The following is a 16,365-nucleotide window of genomic DNA, read 5'->3' as shown; positions in this document are numbered from 1 at the left end:
GGCAAAAATATTTTCATTTATCAATGACAGAGTTTTCTGCTAAATGTGCTTACAAGGTTTTTACTAAAAGCTTATTTCTGTTTATCAAAGGTTGAATATCACCCTTTCCAAAGACCTCGGGAGCTGGTGGACTATTGTAGGAGCAGAGGGATTGTTTTTGAAGGCTACTGTCCCTTAGCCAAAGGGGAAGCACTCACCCATCCTAGTGTTGTTCAGCTGGTGAAGAAATATGGCAGAACTCCAGCACAGATTTGCATACGTTGGAGCATACAGGTAATGGAGGGTGGTAATAAAAAACTCTCCCCTCTCTCAGAAGACAACGAAAGCATATAGTGGGGTTTGTTTATCAAACTAGAATATATACTCAATTTTTTTTGCCTTTAGTAAAGTTAATATTGTGTGATCTAATTGTGCTGTACAGGAAGATGTAGTACAAAACAAGGTGCTACTTTAAATATGCAAATAATCTGATTGTGGAGAATGTAAGGAATTGGCAACAGAAGAGATGATTTTAAACTAAATGTTTTAAACTGTAAGGAGTATTGTTCGATTTCTGTTACTCAGCTCAAAGTACTAAGCAGGGAAATGATGTTTTGAAGTGATATAAACTATATGATCTGTATTGGAAGTTAATGCACTACATACAACTGCAATTACTATGAAAACGACAATGTCCTCTGAAAAATGAGAGGAAATGAAAGGATTTTGAGAGAGAACATTTTCTATGAAACTATGGAAACTTCAATGATGAGAATTATGTTTTACAGAATGGAATTGTGACTATTCCAAAGTCCACAAGACCAGAAAGGATACAAGAAAACTGCAAGGTAAGATTTGGTTACACACTGAAGTCCAGCTGATATCTGAATCATTTTTAGTATTTGGGTTTACCTGCCCGTCATCCTCTAGTTAGGGCATATCGTTCACAAACGTCAGAAATCAACTGGAGGTTTGGTCAGTGTATACAATAAAGATATCCGCAGACTTTCTGGATACCGAGTACTGAGCAGTCAACATTCATAGGTGATTTTTTTTATCTATTACTTGATTTATAGTAGAAAATCCTGGACTGGTTATGGTTAAGTTCTTTCTGTGATAATTTTATAGATAAAAATGAAGGAATGTGTGTGCTATGCCTAATATAAAAACGTGACATGAAAGCTATAAAACTCCTTTGGAGAGATCCCAGACACTTCTGAAGGAAGCTGCAGTTCTGTCAGAGCTGACTCTTCCCCTACCTTCTTGCACTGACTTGCAGAGAAGGGCCCAGCATGCAGGGGGGGTGCACAAAGAAGTGGGAAAGGAATGAGGATTGGCAGTATCTCCTGTCTCCTCCCTTTTTTTCCCCCTATCTCTTTATACTAAATGTTTTTAATTAATTTCCTCCTCATTTCTGTAATACGAAAGCTTTCTCGAGGGGGAGAGGGGAGGGGGAAAACTGTAAGCACACAAAACCATAAACACATAAAACCATAAACACGTTGTTCTTCTGAAAGCCTCTTAGGAATACAAACTGTTCTGCAAATCGGGGAAAAAAGTTAGCAAGAAGACAGCAACCTTCTGACTGTCACCGAATTCACTGTATTTACTTAAAGTGTGAGTTATTGCACATGCAATGAGGTTTTCTCCTGGTGGCTCCGTCTATTTATGTAGCTCCTGACCTGACTGTTTTTTCTGACATCCACACTGTGACTGTGGTACAAACGCAGCTGTTTGTGGCATCATGTTGTGAACCAAATCAGAGAGAAGAAACAAATTAAAAATTCCTTCTTCCTCTTTTGTATTTCTTTTTCCCTGCGATATTTTAAATCCAGATTAATTCTGTGTTGTACAGAGTTGACTCTATGACCCCCACCAATTCATTTAATGCAACTGAGGGATTGTATTGCAGCAAAACTCTCATCATAGAGGAGAGGGGAGCAGGGAATTACAGATATGACTTTTATCACAAATCTGTCTTCCCCAACCCCCTGTGAGAGCGTGTTGGTCTGAGTCCCTACAGTTTCTGGTTAAAATGGTGAAAGGTGGATCTCAGTGAGCCCTGAGTATTTAATACATAGTATTTATAGTTGAGTGATTTGTCTGCGGTTTAGGTTTGAAAAGCTTGAGGACTGAAATTTGATCCAGCAATTGCTGGATAATGCAGGATGGAGGGAGCTCATTGCAAAGTGGTTCAGGATCTTTTTACTGAGAATGAAGGAACAACTGAAAGTAAATTCAGTATTGAAGTAATAATGTCCCAGTAATACAACTGCTAAGAAAACACTGTCACCATCACTCATGTTGTGTATCTTGCCACAGGAGAAGCCTGTGGCTCTAAGGACTTGCACGTGAAAACAGGCGGTTGCTTTCAAGTTATCTGTAATAAAAAACTGTAAAACTGTATCTTTTTCTGTATTAATTGATTCATGATAAAGCTTTTGGTTTGCTAACTTTGTCAAAGTACCAATACCTTCTAATAACTGTCCTTGGCAGAAGAGGCCTTTGATACTGCTGTTTTACTGGATGTTTGCTTGTAGCCAGAGTGCTGCAAAACCATCTGAACAAAATCTGCAAATAAATTGAGTCACAAGAAGAGTAAAGGACCCAATGGAGCCTATTTGTGTAATAGAATGATGAATAAAATGATGTTTGTCTGAGACAAAGTATAAACATAATTTCCAGAAGATTAAAATGACATAAATATTGCCTTCAATCTTAAATACATCTTGTTCTAAATGATAGAAATATTTCTGATTGTCTCTGTGTTCATGGTGTTAACTACATATGCATTCCCACAGGTGTTTGATTTTACAATAGCAGAAGATGATGTTGAAATTCTAAATGGAATGCACGATGGGAGACATGTTTCCTGGGACCCGAGCCTTATTGTGTGAATGAAGGTTTGAACTTTTTCCTTTGTCAGTGATCAGTGAGTCACACCGTGTAATTTAAATTAAGTGAAGGTTGCAGTAAGAATATAATTGTGAGCTTAATGTCTGATGTTCATGATAACGCTTCTGAAATCCTTAAGAATGATAACAAGTAAGGTTTTTTGAGGGTAGTGTTTGTGTACTGAGATCTTAAATCTGGGTATTTAAATCCTGATCCATAATTCTTGAAGTCCATGCAAAGCCTCCTGTTTATGACATCACCGTGCCTCAGGTCAGTAAAGCAAGGACATAAGAAAATACGATTCTATGAATTCTATGATTCTGTGAATCTATATCACTTCATTAAATTCAGAAAACAAATGCTACCTACTAGTGTATGGTACAGGCGTTAGCTGTGAATTAATTTTTTTGGGTACTTTGTTAGAGGGTTATGGTATACAAAGAAGAAAAGGCTGAGTGGAAAACGATGTTAATACTACTATAATAGTGTTTATAGTGTGCAGTACAGTGTGTAAAGCTCCATCAAGAATATGATCTTGCTGCAATAAGCACTATAGTAACATCACAGGAAATAATTTTGTATGTGCTATTGCCTAGTAATCACATTGACCCAGAGAGTTCTATGCTTGTTACTTAGAAGCCTGTAGTTCTAACAGTAACAATACCTCGAGATAAATCTGTGTACTACCTGCATGGGTAAGAGTTGAGCGGGAAGCTCTGTAAGAACCAGAGGAATCTTTTATTATCATGGATCTTTTACTGGAAATCCTAGCGTTTTTTTTCTCACTAAAAGTGAAAATTAGTTTATCTGTTGCTTTTCATTTGTACAGGAGATTTCATTAACAGACTGTTTCTCTGATTTTGTTATAAAATTCATGTGTGTGTAATGAGTTGAAGGTACAGGTATATGTAGTTTACAAGTCTGTTTTAAGAAGAGCGTCTGCTAAGTATTTTGTCCACTGAGTATTGAACTTCCAGTCACATTGGCTTGATATTTTAAGAGTTCCTGTGTCTAGAAAGGTATGGAAAGTCTGACTATGATTTATATTGTGAGTGAACTTCCTGAGGCAGTTTTCCCAGTGCTGTTCTGCTTTAGTTATATTGTGAAACAAAGCTCCTTACTTTTTATCAAGAAATGGCTTACAACAGGCATGTATCCAAGCCTGCAGTGTTTGTCCTCAAAGCAGAGCTGCTACACAGCTCGGCTGAGATACAGACAAACTTACTGTTTACTGATTACTGGTAAACTTTTCAGAGAAAAAATGCCTGGATTTGCCTCTTGAATCATTACTGCATTTATTACTATAGAATAAGCTGCCCTCACTGATATCTGTATGTGTTCTTCCAGAAAGATGCACTACTTACACAGTCAGCTTCATGTACAGATGAAGCTAAGGGCTACAGTGTGGGTAGCTTTATTGTTCCATCTGTCAAGGGGAATGTGCTCTTGCTTTTGCATCTGCTTTTGCTAGGGAGTCAAGCCAGAATTTTCTCTATCTAGGTAACGTTACCTGCAAGTGAGTAATAAGAGGAATAATCGAGTAAAAACAGTATTATTTTAAACGCATACTTGTGAAGGAGCAGTTTTAATCTGATCCTTTTATGTTTACACTTGACTATTATTGTTTTGGGACTTTGTTCTCAGGATTTTTATTGTAAACTTTTCTACTGATTTCTTTGTTACCAGGTAGTTGCTTTAGAACTTCAGCAGAGTTTAAATTTGACAACGTGCAGAATGTAATTGGACATACTGCAAGCTATTGAAGTGCCAGGACTCAGGTGACCCGTGTTATCTTTCTCCTAGGTGTGGTGTGCTCTTCTGCACGTTGTGCTATCACTGTTCCCCATTGTTTTCTGCCAGAAGCTGTAATTCCTCCGGGAGCCTGCAATCCTCTTATCTCCTGTGTGCTTGAAATGTATCGTTACAGCTTCTGCCTTTAACTACAGCTTCACAAATCGAATATTTAGTTAATTTAGGGGCATTGAACAAATTCTTGTTCAGGTTGCTGAAAAGACAGTCTCGGTGGACTGTTATTTCATGCTCCTCTATACAACTACATTGACATTAAAGATGATGTTAACAGTTTTCTTTTTAAGAAAGAACTGCTGCATAATAAGTCCATGTAACATCATGTAAACAAACGTTTCTAAAGTACTGCCAACTTTGATAACAGTGTAGATAACTAATAAGAAATTGGAAAGTGAACAGTAGTGAGATGTAAGGGTAGGAGTGAGGAATAATGTTCTCTACCAGAAGCAAAACTATCCGGCTGTAGAGATATAAAAGCGTGGAATGCATAAAATTAGGTAGCTTAACTCCATTATTTTTTTTGTTTCTTCTTTGTTCAGTACCCTGGAGGTAGTCATGTTTGAAGGGTAGGTTTGTTTGTTTGTTTGTTTTTTAAGCTCAGAATCCATCCCTAGATGTATTTTCTTCAACTGATCCCATGCCTATTCGTCCTCAGGGCTGAAATTCCACCTTTTGTCTGTACAGGCATAAGACATGTTTTCTCCAGAGAGAAAACCTTTTACTTTCATACATTGACCTTTTTTAGATACAGCAGTGCGTGCATTTTATCACTGCGACACACCATCTTGCCAGTAGGAACAGGGAATATATCTGAAAATTGAAGGCTCTTTTTCTTCCATATTATGTATGTTATTTACAGTTGAGACTGATTGGGGCAATCCTCTCTAGTTGAGATAAACAATTATTTTAAATAAGATAACAATTTATCAGCATTATCTACCTAAGTGCAGTCAGCCTTCTTAGCAGGAGCACTGTAACTGTTAATAGGAGGTGTTCTGGTTTCAGCTGGAATAGAGTTAATTTTCTTCCTAGTAGCTGGTATGGTGCTGTGTTTTGGATTTAGGATGAGAATAATGTTGATAACACTCTGATGTTTTAGTTGTTGCTGAGCAGTGCTTACACTAAGTCAAGGACTTGTTGCTTTTCACACTTTCCTGCCAGATAAAGCTGCAGGGGCGCAGGGAGCTGGGAGAGATACAGTCAGGACAGCTGACCAAAGGGATGTCCCATTCCATGTGGTATTGTGATGAACAATAAAGCTGAAGGTCTTGACTGGGGGTCTGCTCTGCCCAGGGCCAGGCTGGGTACCAGTCATTGGTGGTGAGCGACTACATTGTGCACCGCTTGTTATGAATATCTTTGATCATTATTACTATATTTTTCCCTTCCTTTTCTGTCCTACTAAGCTCTTTATCCCCACTCATGAGTTTTACCTTTTCTCCCATCCCACGGCTGGGCAGTGAGCGAATGGGCTGATGGTGCTGAGCTGCCTGCTGGATTAAACAACAACAGAGGGGAACTCTTTAAAACAAACAAGGAAAGGAAATACATAAACGGGAAGTTGGTGGAAGGGTGAGGCCATTTTGTGTGCAGCCAAGTAGCTTTAGTCTGGCTCTCAGTGGCTCCTCTTGTTTTCTTGCCTGTTTCTGAATTCCATCCTTTACGTCTCTGATTATTATTAAGGCACCTGATTACGTTAAATTGGAAAATGATGGCAGTGGTTTTGTTGAGTGTGTGCTTCAGGATTTTATTTTTATTGGGTTGCAGAAGTGTTTCTACTGTATGTGTCCCCCCCAGAATACATTATTCAGTGCTTTTTTGTCTACAGCATCACACAGGACTAATTGTAACTGTCAGGACATTAGAGGATAGCAGTGACTTTCTATAGGGGCCTACCCACTGAAAAAGGAGTAGTGTAAAGCCTTAAATGAGTTTCAATTAATGATCGCTTCCAAGTGGTCTGTTATCATTGCCAACTTGTGGTAGACATGGCTGACATTATGGGATGTCCTTCTCTAAGCCACCTTGCATAGATTCTTTTGTGCTAAATCTCAGTACATATACCCAGGATTAATCTTCTGTGTTATCTGTCTGGGCTTTGTGTACCAGAGCCCTTTTCTCTAGTTTGAAATACCAATAATAAATTCAAGTGTAGAGATATCATCCTATTAATGATTGCTCTACTTTTTAAATTTTTATTTTATTTTATTTTATTTTATTTTTTCCCTGCAGAAAAATACATTTCCAGGATTTTTTGTATGAGATTTCAGAATCCTGGTATTATGATTTACCATGAAGTTCCTATCTTGGCTGTGAAACTGGGAGGGGGACCGGGGGAGTGTTACAATTATTCTATTTCCTGGTAACAAAAGGAGCCAAGATTGTTGGGTTGGTTTGGTTTTGTTTATTCTATGAACTCATTCCTCCCGAATGGTTCCCCTGGACTAATCCCCTTGAGTACCCATAAGATGATGCTGCCAGGATGACTTTGTGGTAAAACACTGAACTGTGAGGGTCGTATATCTGCTGTGGTATAAGTTGACTTCTTGGATGATCAAATAAGAAAACTACATTTTGTATTATATTTATATAATACATGTATATTAAGGAAACAGCAAGTCTCTATTTGTTTCATCTCAAGTTTTTGAGATTTTGGCATGATGGTCATGAACGCTGTATAAACCAAGGGCAAGTTCCAGCAAGATACATTAGCATCTTGGGATTTTGTGGTAATGAAGTGTTCAAGTACTCTGCACATGCAATGATAACCAAAGACTTCAAGTCTTTTTGCTGGGGATGAAGCTTTACCTAATGTTACATTCAACATAGTGATCTAGAAGTGGAATACAAATTCTCACAAACAAATCTGTCAGACTTTTTAAGATATTGGCAAGTGCTTTAAAAACAGACTTTTAAGATTATGGAATGCTGTTACTTATCTGTGCTTCTGGTTTTAAAGTGTTCTCACTGTCTGCTTTTTTTGTTTGTTTGCTTGTTTCCAAACCCAGGTTTTCAGTTTTAATCTGAGGGAAGAAGGTGTGGAATTTTTGAACATGGTGGATATCAACAGAAGGTGAATGCATCCATTAGCCATTGTGGAAAGCATAACGTAAAAAAGGGTTGTTTCAAACTTCAAAAGTGGTGAATTCAAACTTTAATTCATTTTAAACTGATCTGTAAGTTGTTGGGTGATCAGAGTCAACAGCAATTAACAATCAGAAATGGGTAATAATAACTTGTTTGCTATCATGTTGACCATCTAATGAAATCCTTTTGTGTTGTTTTCTGTTGCTTTCTTGCAGATACAAATATGCTTACTTCAAGTGTTCTGTTTTCTCAAAGCTGTTTGGCATGTTTTTCCAGTGTGGGTTAAGCTATATCAAAATATTATAATTAAGTTGCTTTACCTGTATGTACATAAATTAAGGTGTTATTTAACCCCTTGGAATGAGTTAGTTGTGCTTTTTTTCTGAGGGTTTATATGAGGTATTAGTTACTTCAGGATACAGATGGGAGCAGGCTACAATGTGTAGAACCTGCTTTGGCAGGGGGGTTGGACTCAATGATCTCTAGAGGTACCTTCCAACCCCAATTCTGTGATTCTGTGAACTGTTTGTATGACTAACAGAAATAGGAGCCAGTGGGTACTTATGTCCTTATGAGAATTAGTGCTTGTTGTTTCTACCTGCACTTCATGTATCATCACTGGTGTTATATCTCTCAGTTCTGGGAAGTTAGCTGGCTTTGAGATAAAACAGAGCTGAAAGTAGCACATGGATATCCTAATTGAGAAAATTATGTCTGCACTGCTTAAGAAACAGTTACATAATGTTACATTAGGGGTAATTCTAATCAAGCTTGCTTCATGATATCAAAGATGGTACAAATGCCTTGCTTTCATACACTGTACTAAATTTATGCCACATTATCTTCATTCAAAATAATAATTTAGTCATGACAGGAATTGTAATCTCGGCTTTCAGGTGATAGGCCTTGTAGCAAGAATAGCATTCTGTTTTCACTTGTACGATGTAAACATGTAAGAATTAATCCAAAATGCAGTATATTTGTTCCAGCTCTACATCAAAAATCTGGACCTGAAGTAATGCCTTTCTTTGTCTTGCATTTCCCCTAGTCAGGGGAACTTGGGGGAATTCTGCTGCCCACTCTTTGTACTTCCTTAGTGAGCAAAACTATACTGTTCTGAGGATCTCCTTTCTTGACCTGGCACATCATGAAGGAATGCCTCTGCTATTGGTATAAGCTGTTGCAATTGGTGGTGCTGGCACTGTGAGAGCACTATCTTCTGCTGCTGTCAGAGCCTGCTGACACAGGCTTTGGGAATAGCCCACATTGCGTTTTCCTGCAAGACGGCATTGTTTCCTTTTCCTCAATTAAGAGTTATCAGGGGTGATGCTGGAGAGAAATGTTTCACTGATAAGTTTTATTTTCAGGCTCTTGACTTTGAATTTCTTCTTAAATGATCTCTTCAGAAAGTACTCTGAAATTCCCAGTGTTGCTCCCCATGCCAGTGGGATGAGTAGGTGCTGACAGCTGTCAGCTGAGTCTTCCACCACAAATTGTGTAATTTGTGAAGGATCAGATCAGTGACTTTTTCTTTGGTTTTGTTGTCATAAAATGATCAGTTTGACTTGCATCAGATCATTGAGTGATTTGGGTTAAGACACTGAAACTAAGGTTATGTGGTTTCCTTGGGGTTATCCTATCACCGCTGCCCTACAGAATAGCCAGGTTTCTGAAATACTCACTGCACCGAGTTCCTGTAGTTTCACAAGAACACTGGTTATCGCAGTAGGTATGTAAAACAAGACTTTTTGTTCATCAAAGAAACTTAAGTATAAAAGGGCGTATATATGATATTCATCATGTTGTCCCATCTCTTTTTCTCTGACTGTAGACTATCTCAGTTTTCAAAGGCGTTATATACCCTGGATTTTTTTAATGTATTTTCTGGAAGTGTGAGTTTCCTTCACGTTGGATCTGGCAGATGGAAGGTATCGAGGTGAGAATTCTTGCTCTGTTGATTGGGATGGAGTACAATCCTGGCATAAATCTCTTTATTGAACATCTATCAGCGTGCTTTTGCTTGAGCTGGCTGGAACAGCCAGAATTTACCTGTTCTTGTGATTCAGTCCTTGTGAGGAGGCTGCAATCTGTGCAGCTGAACCACATGAACCTGCATGAACTGCGGTTTTACACAGCCCTCAGAGCAAAATCAGCTGCTTTGGCTTCGTTTGCCTGGGAGAGACAAAGTGCTATTTCAGCATCCTTGCTGCTACATGTACATGTAGCTACAGATGTGTGTGATCATCTAATTTTAACAGTGCTTTTTGTGATACAAATTCCCAGATGTTCAGAGTCAAACTGAAACTGCCCAGCCATTTCACACAACCTCTGATGAATAATGTGTTGGACATCACTTCTTTGGGCTACAGCCCTCTCAGCTGCTTTACCAATAACTCAAACATGAAAGCTTGTACATCTGGCTGTTGAAACCCTGAGTCACTCTGTCCTTTAATTAAAGCATGTCTCTTTATTATGTCCCTCTTGCTTAAAATTACGAGAGAAATATTTCCTAGAGGCGAATGCCTAATAAATGCACTTTTACTTAGTATTTTCTATAGATTAGCTAAGTAAGGGGGAAAGCTTGCAGTATCTAGGGTACGTCAGGCAGTTGCAGGGGATGCATATGTCAACCTCGAGCATGATTTATCTTGCATGCCTTTTCTGACAGTTGTAATTTAACGGCTGTATTTTCCTCCAGGCTCTCAAGAGGCTGAACATCTTTTCAAGTTTCTAGCTTGGTGGTGGAAGATTCAACGTCTGTTTGCCAGTGTAATTTATTGAGTCATTCTGGGAGAGGCGTGGAGCAACTGAAGCGTGAGCATTCGCATAGATGTGAGTAGAGAGGGACTCTTCCAGGGCAGCCTCTTTCAGAGGAGAGCTGCTTCCCTTAATGACCGCCCCTGCTCACTGAGATGCACAGTGCCATGGACTAGAAGGCTCGATACCTTGTGCTCTGATCCACTGTGATATTATCTTGCATTTCAGTTTGGAGTTACAAAGAGCAGAGTAAGAAAGGGAGAGGGAAATTTCTGCACTGTGATCAACTCAAGGTAACCAAGAGTCACATACACTGAGGTGGGTGCTTCTGGAGGAGCTATAAAACCTGAATTCACTTCTTTCTCAGTCTTCGTGTGATGGCAGTGCTACAGCTGTTAAAAAAAGAAAGACTTATAGCTCATTACTCTTTACATAAAACTTTAGAATCCTCTGAACTTTGAGATTTTTTTTTTTTATTCCCATGTTGAAAGCCCAATCAGTAGTGGTGTTTGTGGTGGCAAGGAGCGTAAGATGAGCCCTCAGCCAGGGGCAAATGATGGCTTCAGTCGGCAGCCAGGTTCCCGTGCTCAGCCTCCCCGGCCGAGAAGCGGGGTAGGCGGCGGCAGGGCAGGGAGGGAACCGGGACCGCGACGCCGCCTCCCTGCCCAGCGAGGGCAGACGTCCCGCGGGACGGAATGGGACGGGGCTGAGCGGCGGCTCCGCCGGTCCCGCCTCTTCTGGGCTTGCCTTGTCGGCCCTTCTCTCGCCCGCAGCCGCCGGCGCTATAAAGGCGTGCAGGTCCTGCGGGCGGGGAGCCTGTACGCAGGGAGGGGTTAGAAAGGAGGGTGTGGAGCCTCTGCCGCAGGAACATTAAAACTACCGAGTGCCGGCCGGCCGGTGGAGTCGCTCAGCGGCGCTCAGGATGCGGACGCTGCGTGCGGGCGGAGCGGTGCGACTGAGCGAGGTACGGGATGGGGCGGCGGAGCGGGGACGGGCAGGGAAGGGGGGCTTCGGGGGGCTGCGGCGGGTGGGAGCCGGGAGCGGGGCGGCAGCGGCAGCCGAGCGCGGAGCTGTGCCGCCGGACTCACCCCTCCGGCTTTGCTCCGTTTGCTTTGTAATTTGACGGCTCTGAACGCTCTTTTTCTCCTGCCTGATTTCACACCTTTAATTCTTTTTAAGTGTCTACTAGAAAGCGCCTGTACGTAAAGGGAGTTCCCTCTACATCTGCATTCCTTAATCGTATTTGTTTTCAAAGCTTACGATGCTAATTATTTGCAACACAAAGTTCTTTTTGCCGTTCCTTTGTGTCAGACCCACAGAACAGGTTGCTGTGCGGGCTGTTAAGTACTTGTCTCGTTTCTCTCTACTTCTCCCAGCTCCTTAACGCCCGTCCGTGCTGCTCGGCTGCTGTGCCTCTCCTGTTTACAGCTCTGGATGCTCTCTCGCACATGGATGAATTACCTTTAGCACAGTAAATTGTTTCCCAGCCCCTCCCGAAACGTGTTCAGACTTTCAGAACGGAGGTGAATTGAGCTCTTTTGTCGAGCAATTTCTTTGCAGGCTTCTGTACAGTCTGCAGTTAAAGCGAGTCAAGCCCATTTCCCTTTCTAAATCTCTGCTGCTGTGTGTGCTGTGTTTCCTGCTAAAGAATTAAGTTAGGCTGGATCCTGCTGCTGCGCAGCTTTCAGATCTTTCACGCTGGAAGAAGTCCAGCAGTGCGGTCTCTGCTGACTCCAGCTTTACCTATGCAGGTAAAGTTGTCTTACAGGCTTTAGCTATTTAGTATGCCTAACTATCTTTAAGCATATCATAACAGATGAATAAAACTGACTTTTCTGTGATTGCACTTGTGATTCTGATGAACAATCCAATCAGCAGATTGTTTTGGACTGTTTCTAGTTGGTTACGTGATTGTTTGCCATCCCCTAACGTGGGCTTTGCCTCTTGTTCTCAGGATTGCTGCTTGTGAGCGTGTGCGGGGAGCTGCGGGGCCACCACGGGTTTGTGCTCTGTGTCTGGCGGCACCATGAGCTCCGGCACCACCGCCCCAATGAGGGTGGTCAGCAGCCTCGCCAACACCGACGTCAACTATGTCATCAAAGAGCACTATAATTACACGGGGAAGCTAAATGAGAATGCGGACAGTGGAATAAAAGTGACGTCGGTGGTTTTTATCATCATTTGCTGCTTTATAATTTTGGAGAACATTTTTGTCTTGCTCACCATCTGGAAAACCAAGAAATTTCACAGACCAATGTACTATTTCATTGGGAACCTGGCTCTTTCAGACTTGCTGGCTGGCGTGGCTTACACTGCCAACCTCCTGCTCTCCGGACACAAAACTTACAGCCTCACTCCTTCCCAGTGGTTCGTAAGGGAGGGCAGCATGTTTGTCGCCTTGTCAGCTTCTGTGTTCAGCTTGTTGGCCATCGCCATTGAGAGATACATCACCATGCTGAAGATGAAGCTCCACAATGGCAGCAACAGCTTCCGCTCTTTCCTGCTGATCAGTGCCTGCTGGGTTATCTCTGTGATACTTGGAGGACTCCCGATCATGGGCTGGAACTGCATCAGCCTCTTGTCAAACTGCTCCACGGTGCTGCCGCTCTATCACAAGCACTATATTCTGTTTTGCACCACAGTTTTCACCGGCCTTTTGCTTTCTATTGTTGTCCTCTATTGCAGGATCTACTCCATGGTGAGGACTAGGAGCCGTAGGCTGACATTTCGGAAAAACATTACCAAAGCTACCAGGAGCTCAGAAAAGTCACTGGCCTTGCTCAAGACAGTAATCATAGTCCTGAGTGCCTTCATTGCTTGCTGGGCTCCCTTGTTCATCCTGCTTTTATTGGATGTGGGCTGTAGAGTGAAGACCTGCCCGATCCTGTATAAAGCAGAGTATTTCTTAGTGCTGGCCGTGCTCAATTCAGCCACGAACCCTATCATCTACACCTTAACAAACAAAGAAATGCGGAGGGCTTTCATCAAGATTCTGTGCTGCTGCAAATGTCCCCCCACAGACTCTGGGACTAAATTCAAGAGGCCGATCATCGGAGGGATGGAGTTCAGCCGGAGTAAGTCGGACAATTCCTCCCACCCGCAGAAGGAGGAAGGCGACCGTCCTGAAACCATCATGTCTTCAGGCAACGTTACCTCATCTTCTTAGGAGTGACCATGGAGGTGTGTTTAGAGCCTTCCTCTGAAACTGGGAGCTGAGGCACCTCCTGCTCGCTGCAGCAGTGCTGGGCTGAGGAGCGAGTAGCATTAGTTCTAACGAGGCCAATGGTGCGCTTGCGAGGCCGGAGTTCAAGAAATGGGACACGCTGTTCTGGCTCGAAAATCCATTTCCCTGGAGCATGTTTTGTCTTTGCACTGAGGCGGCTCAGGATTGTCAGGCGCATTCATATCCTGAAATCTCCTTAGTAACTATGAAAGACTGATGCCTTGGGGAAGTGATGCCTGGTGTGTGCAAGAGAATGAGAGTGGGGGAAGAGGCAGAGGGAGAATGAATCTTTTTTTTTTTCTTTTTCTTTTCCCCGTGAGAAGAATGTGAAGTTATTTTTCCTTTACTTGCAGCAAACCACTGACACAAAGCTCTTTCTGTACTGGGTTTAGCGATGGCTCGTATAGTTGGTCAGAAGTGTTTGTTTAACACATAACAAGGAAAGAGATGGTGTACAGGTATAATTTATACCGCGGTCAACCATAATTTGACATCACTTTCCAGAGTTTTTAGTTAAATAGTAAGGTTTTATTTGCAGGGTCCAAAGCTGTTGGAGTTTAATTTAGCAAGATCATAGCTGTGAATTTTTGTTGGTGGTCCTTATTACATTTGAAGACCAAGAGCCAGGCTCTGTAGTTACACTCCCTTGTACTATTCCATGACTGCGTCAGGTTTCATGGAGTCGCTCAGAGCAGCGTTTGGCCCCATGCCTTGTTTGCCATGTTATATAGCATTAAATAAGCTGCATTATCGTGACAAAATGCAAGGTAGAACTGAAGGTCACTTCTTGTAAAGATGACGGAGAGTGAATCTAGTAGATTAAAATACTGCTGACAACAGCAGGATTTTTAGTGAGGTGAAAAGAGCTAAAAGCTGAAGGCAAAGGTTAGAGTCAGGTGAGAAAGGCAAAAGGTAAACATCGGTCATATCATCTGAAAAGAAAGCCTTGAGTTTCAGAAAAGTAAGATTTCAAGTGAAATGACTGTAGATAAATGCACTTCTGTAACAAAAAGCAACACATTTTGGCACATTCTATTAATGTTCATAATTGCAGGAAATATGTTTGTATTATATCAGTTCACGGCTTCGTGGGAGAAGTGCTTGTCGTTAAAATGAATGTATTGTTTTACAGTATCGTTTTTACTTCTCTGGTTTTCTAACCTGTGCTAATGGGGTTGAATGTGTACAATGTAAATAAGTTAATGAGATACAGGAGTCTTCACGCACCTCGAGTATTACTGTAACAAAAGTGGTATATCTGGGGTAGCTGAGAGCAACTGACTGATTTACAGTTATGGACAACTCCTAGAAGTGGTATTTTGTAAAAAAAATAAAATAAAATAATTGCTTTTGTAGTAAAATTTCCAGTGCAATTAAATGGATTTTTTTTTCCTGGTTTAAAAAATAGTATTTAATATGTTTCTGACTTCTGTTGTTCAATTTGCACATAGTTTTATTGACTTCTAAACATTAATAAACTGATTTTTGTAAAGATGCTGTTATCACAGTGCTGGTGCTTTGGTACTGCCATGGGTGTGGTGATGTTAATGGAAGTTGTTGACAGAACTGATGGAAATGACTCCTTCGTTTCAGTAGGTTCTGGGATTAAGCCATTTTTGTGGACATCTTTCTGGTTGAAGATGCACGCTGCCACTGGCAAGGTCATGTAAGATACGAAATGAATTCTGTTCTGTGATCTTTTGTCAGCACGTGCTGTGTCATTGAAATGCCATTAGAAGAATCTTGATGGTAGCACACCTACAAGCGGTTTTTTTCCAACAGCCAGTGGAATACAAGCAGAAAAAAAAAAAGGTGTTTGCCAATGTTGCCATGACCACCTAGAGTAGAATAAGTGAAATTATTAGCTTAAATCACTAATACCCTTCATAACCTTAATTCTTACCTTATTGCAATATCAGGACATTCCTAAGAAGCAGGCAAGTTGGAGCTCCACCTGGTGCAGCAGCACACGCTGCGGCTGTGTGCTTGAATACATGCTGCATGACTTCTTCCCAAGGCCCGACTTCCATTTCCTCTCTTGCTGCCATTCCCACTCGGTCTTACTTTTAAGTTTCACGGCACTTGTACAGGATGCAGTTGGAGTGTGAAGATAAAGCTCACCTTCTCATAGTGCATGTCATCACTGTGCGAGCTTTACTGTGGGAAACTGCAGCCTGCTCAGTAAGGAAGGCTTTGGGTCGTAACCTCACTTCCTGAAGGAAATACCAAAAATGCCCTGAAGACAAAAGACTGGAAACAGGCTGGAATTTCTCTCCATCTGTTTGCCTGTACGGAAGGAATGATTTCATGTATGCTCACTTCCTCGGCTTTTAATTAGTGACCTGAACAGAGCTGGAAAAAAATGTCAAATCTGTATTTGAGCACCAGATAAAGTCTTGTATCAGGCCTGTGCTTGGGCAGTGATGGCTTATGTGGGGTGCTGACAGTCATGGGGAAAAGCACTGTCTGATTCCAGGGATGAAGCTGCATCGACGCAGAGCACTAGAAGTATAAAAATCATGTGAGTTCAAGTTAAGCCCTCAACACACTAACAGTAAGTAAGGCACCATATGGGGATGTGGCTTCTGGTTTTTATTTGAACTCTCATCTGACTT

The 16,365-nt window shown here is 41.5% G+C and overlaps 2 protein-coding genes and 1 long non-coding RNA gene across 5 annotated transcripts in view; 2 read left to right on the top strand and 1 right to left on the bottom strand.

The window, feature by feature from the left end:
* The window catches only part of LOC107317331 (uncharacterized oxidoreductase YtbE), a 34,031-nt gene extending 22,890 nt beyond the window's left edge, over positions 1 to 11,141 (top strand). The window contains exons 6-11 of the mRNA XM_032446293.1: positions 91 to 273; positions 768 to 827; positions 2,781 to 2,882; positions 7,692 to 9,706; positions 10,469 to 10,602; positions 10,756 to 11,141. Of these exons, the coding sequence (XP_032302184.1) occupies positions 91 to 273; positions 768 to 827; positions 2,781 to 2,876 (339 nt within the window). The 3' untranslated portion in view covers positions 2,877 to 2,882; positions 7,692 to 9,706; positions 10,469 to 10,602; positions 10,756 to 11,141. The remainder of the gene's footprint in view (positions 1 to 90; positions 274 to 767; positions 828 to 2,780; positions 2,883 to 7,691; positions 9,707 to 10,468; positions 10,603 to 10,755) is intronic.
* Positions 11,142 to 11,351: 210 nt separating this feature from the next.
* Positions 11,352 to 15,081, top strand: S1PR1 (sphingosine-1-phosphate receptor 1). 3 transcript variants are annotated; one of them, XM_032446390.1, is made up of 2 exons: positions 11,352 to 11,491; positions 12,482 to 15,081. In XM_032446390.1, exon 2 carries the CDS (start codon positions 12,554 to 12,556, stop codon positions 13,691 to 13,693), a length of 1,140 nt encoding a protein of 379 aa, XP_032302281.1. In that variant the 5' UTR covers positions 11,352 to 11,491; positions 12,482 to 12,553; the 3' UTR covers positions 13,694 to 15,081. The 3 variants fall into 3 exon arrangements, with proteins under 3 accessions (XP_032302281.1, XP_032302282.1, XP_015725381.1); XM_032446391.1 differs by lacking the exon at positions 11,352 to 11,491 and adding an exon at positions 11,594 to 12,050; XM_015869895.2 differs by lacking the exon at positions 11,352 to 11,491 and adding an exon at positions 12,083 to 12,278.
* LOC107317332 lies at positions 14,058 to 16,120 on the bottom strand. The gene is made up of 2 exons (XR_001556823.2): positions 15,654 to 16,120; positions 14,058 to 15,508 (listed from the first exon to the last, which is right to left on the bottom strand). It is a non-coding gene; the product is annotated as an uncharacterized LOC107317332 (long non-coding RNA).
* Between the last annotated feature and the right edge of the window lie 245 nt (positions 16,121 to 16,365).

The sequence above is a fragment of the Coturnix japonica genome, chromosome 8, assembly GCF_001577835.2.
Source record: "Coturnix japonica isolate 7356 chromosome 8, Coturnix japonica 2.1, whole genome shotgun sequence".
Taxonomy (NCBI): domain Eukaryota; kingdom Metazoa; phylum Chordata; class Aves; order Galliformes; family Phasianidae; genus Coturnix; species Coturnix japonica.
The sequence above is the reverse complement of the archived record's forward strand: the minus strand, read 5'-3'. Positions and strand labels throughout refer to the sequence as shown.

Coding starts and splice junctions, on each gene's coding strand:
- S1PR1 (XM_032446390.1), top strand. CDS start 12,554: ATGAGCTCCGGCACCACCGCCCCAATGAGGGTGGTCAGCAGCCTCGCC.